This window comes from Alosa pseudoharengus, unplaced genomic scaffold (assembly GCF_046254945.1).
Source record: "Alosa pseudoharengus isolate Yale_2024_CS ecotype anadromous, Long Island Sound unplaced genomic scaffold, YU_APseudo_1.1 YU_APseudo_1.1_scf_14, whole genome shotgun sequence".
Lineage (NCBI taxonomy): Eukaryota > Metazoa > Chordata > Actinopteri > Clupeiformes > Clupeidae > Alosa > Alosa pseudoharengus.
In genome coordinates, this window is record NW_027468609.1 from 1842419 (window position 1) to 1849918 (window position 7500).

Sequence of the window (7500 nt, forward strand, 5' to 3'; positions counted from 1 at the left end):
TTATTTACTCTTTTTGGCCTTTTCCTTTTCTGTTTCGGGGGGCTTTTATTTTGAAACCGCTTTGAAACCGTTCCAACCGCGAGGTTGTAATGTAAACAGAACTAACATTAAGCTAAAACAGAGATGTGAACATAGTGAAATGAAACAACACAGAATGATAATTTGATTGTTTCAGCACACTCGGAAGAGATCCAAGGTTAGTGTTCATGGAATATGTTCTTATCAATGTGTATTTTAAGCCTTAAAGTAACTTTGGACTGTAAGATCACCTTTTCACTTGCAAGTTGAGTAGGCTAAGTTAGTTTTAATTGACGTGAATAAATGAATACTTCCACACCGGTGATTTCAATGTAGCAAGAGGGGCTTTGATTTCGGTAGGTTGATGTGTATATTTTAACTGGCTGCAGCCTACAATTAGCTGCAGTTCAGCACGTGCGTGTGTGTTTGTGTGTCTTGGCATATATGCTGGACGTGACATTGGGGGTGTGGCTGCATCGTTGATTCTACTTTTAAGTTCGAAGTTCGAGATTGAGATGTAATTTCGATCGATTTCGAAATCGTGACACCCTTATCCACAATGTCTAAATAAGCGTTCATAGCAGCCCACACTCTTCACAATGTTTAAATAAGCGCTCATAGCAGCCCAAGCTGTCCACAATGTCTAAATAAGCGCTCATAGCAGCCCATGCTGTTCACAATAATAAGCGCTCATAGCAGCCCACGCTGTCCACAATGTCTAATTTGCCTGGAATGTTCCACTTGGACAGAGACAGAGAGCCTTACACACAATGCTGAACATATGCACACACACACACACACACACGCACACACACACACACACACACACACACACACACACACACACACACACACACACACACACACACACACACACACACACAGAAAGACAGAGAGCCTTACACAAAATGCTGAACATATGTACACTCACACACAAACACACACACCACACACACACATAAACACAGACACACACAGACCTTGCACACAATGCTGAACATATGCTGGATATAACAGTGACATACTGCATACATAGATGCAGTACATATGTAAGGATGAAGACACATACACACACACACACACACACACACACACACACACACACACACACACACAGCAATATGAAAGGTACTGTATTCACAGTGCAATCGCCTCCATAAATAACATGCTTGAGTCGCTTTAATGACACACTTGGACTCGTGGCCTCTACGTTTGACCACTGGGAAGGTGTCGGGTCGCCAGCAAATCAGGGCTCTGATGCAGCACCTTTCAAAAGAGGTAGAAATCACCCTCCTGCTTGGGCAGCTGAAATAGCCAATGTAACCTTTGAGCAAATTGAGTTGAGTTGAGCAAATTATTTCTTTTCATCAATATAACTGCCACCTATTCAAGGCCTTGAAGGCCAAGTTCAATATTGATTTACAATTCCTCCTAAAACTGTTATCTTTTAATGGAGCCACTCAAGTGTATTTAGGAGACATTGATTTTATGTATTTTATGTTTTATGTATTTATTTATTTTATAAGAAGACTCACTTCAATAAAGAACCATCAAACAGCCAGAGAAGGATGTCAAATTGAGAGTGTGACATTACTGGCCTTGGCTACATTCATCAGCTGATAAGGTTCCGCAGGGACATTCCAAAACAGAGCAATTCCCCGCTAGATGGAATATGCTAAATGGTTTGCACACAAATGAATACATCAGATGATACATATGGCAACCTGTCTCTTCTGAAATCCTCAGGAGAGGGATTGTGTTCTACACATTAACCTTTTCATGAAAAAAGGAAAGTTGTGTTTTGTTAAGGACTTGGTATGAACTCAAGGATATTTATACTTTATATACACTGTCCTTACCAAGTCCTTAACAAAACACAGTGTAAACTTTATATACACTGTCCTTACCAAGTCCTTAACAAAACACAGTGTATACTTTATATACACTGAACCATACATTCTCCAAACTGGACAAACTACTGGTTTTCAAGCTTTCTCTTATTTATACAATCCTGCTGAAGAAAACAGTCTGACCAGCTTAAGGTGGTTTGCTGGTTGACCAGCTTGTTTGACCACCCAGCTCAAACCAGCTAAAACCAGCTCCCAGCATAGGCTGGTAAGTCCGCTAATTGATTTCACGTTTATTATTATTTTACACGGTTCCATTTTAATGGGATTTTGGTGCCAGCCAATAGCGCCTGTTACCACATGCTCAGGATAATTATCTTTGGAGTGCTGGGGCTACAGCACGGCCTAGGTAATGGAATTTTCCAATTCATCTTAAAAAAAAAAAAGATTTATGCATTTCAGTAATTTCTGGATTATTGATTTTAATTTGTGAACTGACAAATTGATTGATATCGCACTCGCCAGGTTTGCAGTTGACCTTTGAAGCACAAGGAGCTTCAGTAGAACTGACACAGCGTTCGTCTGAGCGCCTGACCGCTATAAATCAGGATGTGCCGCTTCCACATCGTGGAGACGCTGCGCCCTGATCCTCTAAGGCCATTTCACTGCTCTTCATTTGGTAATGGAAGATGACATCACTCTCTCACGGGGATCCTTCAGTGTTTTCACGCTTACCTCCTCGTGTCCTCACAAGGGCGGATGTCAGGATGGAGGATGTAACGGAAGTTAAAGGGGTTCATTAAAACATGCAAAAGAGTCTTAACTCACCTGCGCTGAGCTCTACATTAGCATGCTAATGATGCATAGAGACGGCCCAGAACGGCATGGGAATATAAAGAAGAAAGGAGCCATCCTGTACACGTTAGCGCTAGGCTAGCTCACAGCGTATATAGAGAAGAAGGATACAAGGATACAAGGAAGTTTATTGTCACATGCATATAGTTACTGGAAGTAAGAAATGCAGTGAAATTATGTCTGGAGTCAGCCTATTTGTGCATTTATGGGGGGGGGGGCGGGTAAAAAGTGCAGTAGAAGAGGGGTTTAGTACAGTAAATTAAGTGGCAAGGGCTGCATAAGAAAGGTGGGGGAGGATTGGGATTGGGGGGGGCACCAACAAGGAGCACCCAAGAGCAACAGGGGCCATCCTGTACACGTTAGCGCTAGGCTAGCTCACAGCGTTAGCGCATTAGCGCTGGAATATAGAGAAGAAAGGACCCATCCTGTACACGTTAGCGCTAGGCTAGCTTACAGCGTTAGCGCATTAGCGCTGGAATATAGAGAAGAAAGGACCCATCCTGTACACGTTAGCGCTAGGCTAGCTTACAGCCACAGTGCAACTGATACAGTGGAACAGCAAAAGCCACTTCAGAGCAAAAGCTGTGCCTCACTAGAGGAGGTGTTTTTCTTTTAGTGTAGCAGTGACACACTTTACAAGCCCTAAGAAGAGAACAAGAGCAGCACACACACACACACACACACACACACACACATAGACACACACACACACACACACACACACACACACACACCATGGTGACAGTCTGAATCGATGGCCCTTAGGGCTGCTCATCCTTTTCTGTGGCCTGTGCTTTAATCAGGCTAATACAGAAGGATCGATGGTGCAGCTCAGAGCAAACCACAGGACCCCGACACACACATCTGACCAGAGACCACTCACACAGATGTCCATTAAGAACATAGAAACCATAGAAACCATATACATACATGCATTTGTATTAACATGGTTCCAGATCTGTGTAGAGTTAACACACATATATTAACATACATGTCTAGATACAATGGATATGTACATACACTAACATATGGTGTACATGTCAACAGAAAAAAAGCAACAACATGGTAAAATGTGAACTGACTACGGACTACAGGTCAGCTGACAACATTTTCTTGCATTTGCCAATTACCCACAATCCACTCTGACTCGTGACGGCAGAGCCCGAAGGAGCAGGCTGAAAAGTAAATTGAAATCCAAAAGCTGTGTAGGTCTCCATGGAGACCTAGGAACCTTCTTGTGTGGGTCTCTATGGAGACCTAGGAACCTTCTTGTGTGTAGCTGTGTGGGTCTCCATGGAGACCTAGGAACCTTCTTGTTTGTTTTAATATGTTTCTAGGTGACTATTTTAATAACTTGAGTTTTCGGTGAACGTTTGCGAACAATCGCAAACAGTCTGAGGAGGTAGTTCTCCGCAAACATACAATGGAACTGGACGTGAGTTTGAAGAAAGCAACAATGCAAAATGGAATGTTAACACCAAATCGTTCAAATTGACCTGTTCAAGGAAAACATGTTCACCACTAATGTTCGCCGCTGTTTGGGAAATTTGAACGCACCTCTGGTCTCGTGAAGCCACTGTTTGCTTAGAGACAGGCTGAGTCAGCCATGTCGTGCTTAATCTGCCAGTAAGGATGGTGTGCCTTTGGCTCTGCCTCTTGATACAGGCCAATCTTACGCTAGCATCGTGGTGCTTGACTTCCATCTCCACCCACCTGCCCTGCCCCCGTCGAGGGGGGCAACTTTAAGCGGTTTACCCCACCATCTCCGGCCCACTCGGCCACTAATAAGAGCTTAGGGAGAGCACCCTTAAAGGGATTACTCTAACTCCAGAGCCCATGGAAAAAAACACACATATATAAAAGCACTAAAAGCACCCAGAACAGACTGATTCCATCACACCCTTCAGATGCCTCAGCACGAGAGAGAGGGAGAGAGAGCAAGAGAGAGAGAGAGAGAGAGAGAGAGAGGGTAAGTTCCTTTGTTGCCATTTCTTGGAGATGACAAGATTACCCCCGACAAACTCCAACCTGTGCTCTGCAAAGGCGCGGAGGACATTCTGAAGCGAGTAATATACAATACTGATGCCTTTTACACCTAATCCATTAGAGATGAGTCCGTCTTTGTCCTTCAAGCAAATACACTCTTACTTTCCAACCTCCCTGGCGGATGTCTCTTGCTCCTATATACTATTGGTTTAATCCCATAAAGGGCTAAGGCCATATTGCTCTCCACTCCACCAAAAAACTCCTGTGGGACCACACAACACATGACCAGCTTTTGAAAGGCTGTAAAATGTTGAGGGACTCATATAATAGTTGTCACTGCTATTAGGCTCCGGCGGTTTCAAGGGGACCGCGAGTTCAATCAGGCACAAAGTGCGCGCTGAATTTTAAGATGAGAAATGCCACCTTGCAATGCGCTGGCTTCTCCCCATGGAAGCAAGGGCATTTGATTTCAATAGCTCTTTACAGAAAAAAAAAGTCTATACCTATTGCTTCACTGCTTTGAAAATATTACTGAAAATCGTTCCAGAGATGGCGTGGAGTAAAAATTAACTTAAGTTAATCTAAAATGTTACTGCTGACACTCAAAAATCCATCTGAAAGCTACACACACACGCGCACACACACACACACACCAACTTGACTTTTCACGGGAAACTTTATGGAATGGAAATATTGAGCGGATTTGATTTGATAGCAGTCATGTCACAACTGGTAATAACTGCCTTTGTGACTCACACTGTGACATGCTTTAAATGAACATGTCTAAAAGCAATATCACTGGCTTTGTGACTCACACTGTGACATGCTTTAAATGAACATGTCTAAAAGCAATATCACTGGCGATGTTTTTCTGCTTGGTCTGTTGTACTTGCCTGCCTACAGACTTGACCTGAAATAGTTTTTACACGTGCCTATGATAATGCAATTATCATGACAGGACGACCATTTAACTCAATCAACACAGGTATTGTACCAGCATGAGGACAAGATGGGTGGGTGGCACAAAAAGAAGGAAATTGCAGCATCAGTGTTTGGCTTTCATTCTAAATGACAAACAGTGGCCAGAGCAGTCAAATTACAGCATGGCCTGCCCTCTAATGACCGGCCCATCCATCAGCCGGGAGAGCAGCACTCTCATCAATTTAATTGGTTTACAACCCCGGCCTGCTCCAAACTCCCCCGACCTCCTTCCCAGATCCCCCTTCACCCTGCCTCTGCGCTCGGCCTGCTCCCCTTCACCCCCTCCTGCCTCTGCGCTCGGCCTCCTCGTATAAATCTGCCACCTACGCTGCTCATCCTCCCGCTCCGCTCCGCAAGCCTACGCCTCAAATCAAAGCTGTCTGATCTGTCTGCCGGAGAGCACCCTCCTCACTGGGGCCTGCACACACACACACACACACACACACACACACACACACACACACGCAGACGCAGACGAGTCTGGAGGAACACTCGCAAGACAGGTTGGGCAAAAGAAGCCTGCCCGGGGTGACGCACCAGGGCTCCAAGACTCCTTAGCGGAGCACTGGACAGTGAGGTACAGCATGGAGCATTTGGCTCCTGTGAGGTGTACGGTCAGTGGGAGAGCAGCGTATAGATTTCAAAGCCAAAACACATAACATGAGGTCAGTCCTCGTGAGAACATTAAAGTGGGCAGACAAAACACATAACATGAGGTCAGTCCTCGTGAGAACATTAAAGTGGGCAGACAAAACACATAACATGAGGTCAGTCCTCGCGAGAACATTAAAGTGGCCAGACAACTAGAGAAGAAAGAAAAGGTCGATAGAGAGATCTTTAGGCAGAGGGGAAGGTGAGCTGGCCCAGTCAGCCCCCAGTCAGCCAGAGATAAACGGACAAACAGATACGTTGAGGGTCAATTAAACTCACCATGCACCCCGTCGAGTCCAGTCGGCGATCAGAAACGCATTTGAAGTTCTTGCGGCAGCCTCCGTTGTCCTTGGAACAGTCCCGTACAGGCCCAAAGGAGGCCAGCAGGTCATCCACCGTCTCAAAGTACGTGGACATAATGGCCTCCTCCCTGCAACAAGGCCGAGAACATGGAGAACATCAGAACATGAACAGAGCTAAACAAAGGGCAGGTTCTACTTTGGTTCTACACAGCAGAACATGGAGAACATCAGAACATGAACAGAGCTAAACAAAGGCCAGGTTCTACTTTGGTTCTACACAACAGAACATAGAGAACATCAGAACATGAACAGAGCTAAACAAAGGGCAGGTTCTACTTTGGTTCTACAAAGCAGACCAGTGGTCTAAGATCAAGTTCAATTCTATTCAGCAAAACCATTAAGATGATGATGTTACAGCTGCCGGCATGTTATGAGATGACATCAACATCCTCCTCTAACGGCCAAGACAGAAGGGCCCTCAACGACAGCGTCCAGTAATCGGCCCATAATTCACGAGCGCCTCCAGTGGCCCCAGTGAAAGTGTAACGAGACGCTTTCATTAGCTCAGCGGGTGCATGACCAATAAGCAGTGTCACATGAAAACGTCTCGCCGGGTTCAGCTGTGCACCATGTGTGACTAATAATAATACTAATGAGAGGTGCTTAATGACTCAGTCTGTCCCATAAGAAGCCCAGTGGCTTAAGAGTCTATGTGGACTATGCCTGAATATCTTTTAGAGAGAGAGAGAGAGAGAGAGAGAGAGAGAGAGAGAGAGAGTCTATTCAGCTAGTCATATTTTTAGGCCTGATAGCTGCCAACTGAAATGTATCAATTATCAATAATATCTAGTTTTGTTCTA

The 7500-nt window shown here is 44.7% G+C and overlaps 1 protein-coding gene across 3 annotated transcripts in view; it reads right to left on the reverse strand.

The window, feature by feature from the left end:
• Positions 1-7500, reverse strand: part of astn2 (astrotactin 2) — a 680356-nt gene that overhangs the window by 292734 nt on the left and 380122 nt on the right. For all 3 annotated transcript variants that reach the window (XM_076283459.1, XM_076283456.1, XM_076283457.1), the window contains one exon: positions 6618-6768. In XM_076283459.1, coding sequence (XP_076139574.1) covers positions 6618-6768 — 151 coding nt within the window. The remainder of the gene's footprint in view (positions 1-6617; positions 6769-7500) is intronic.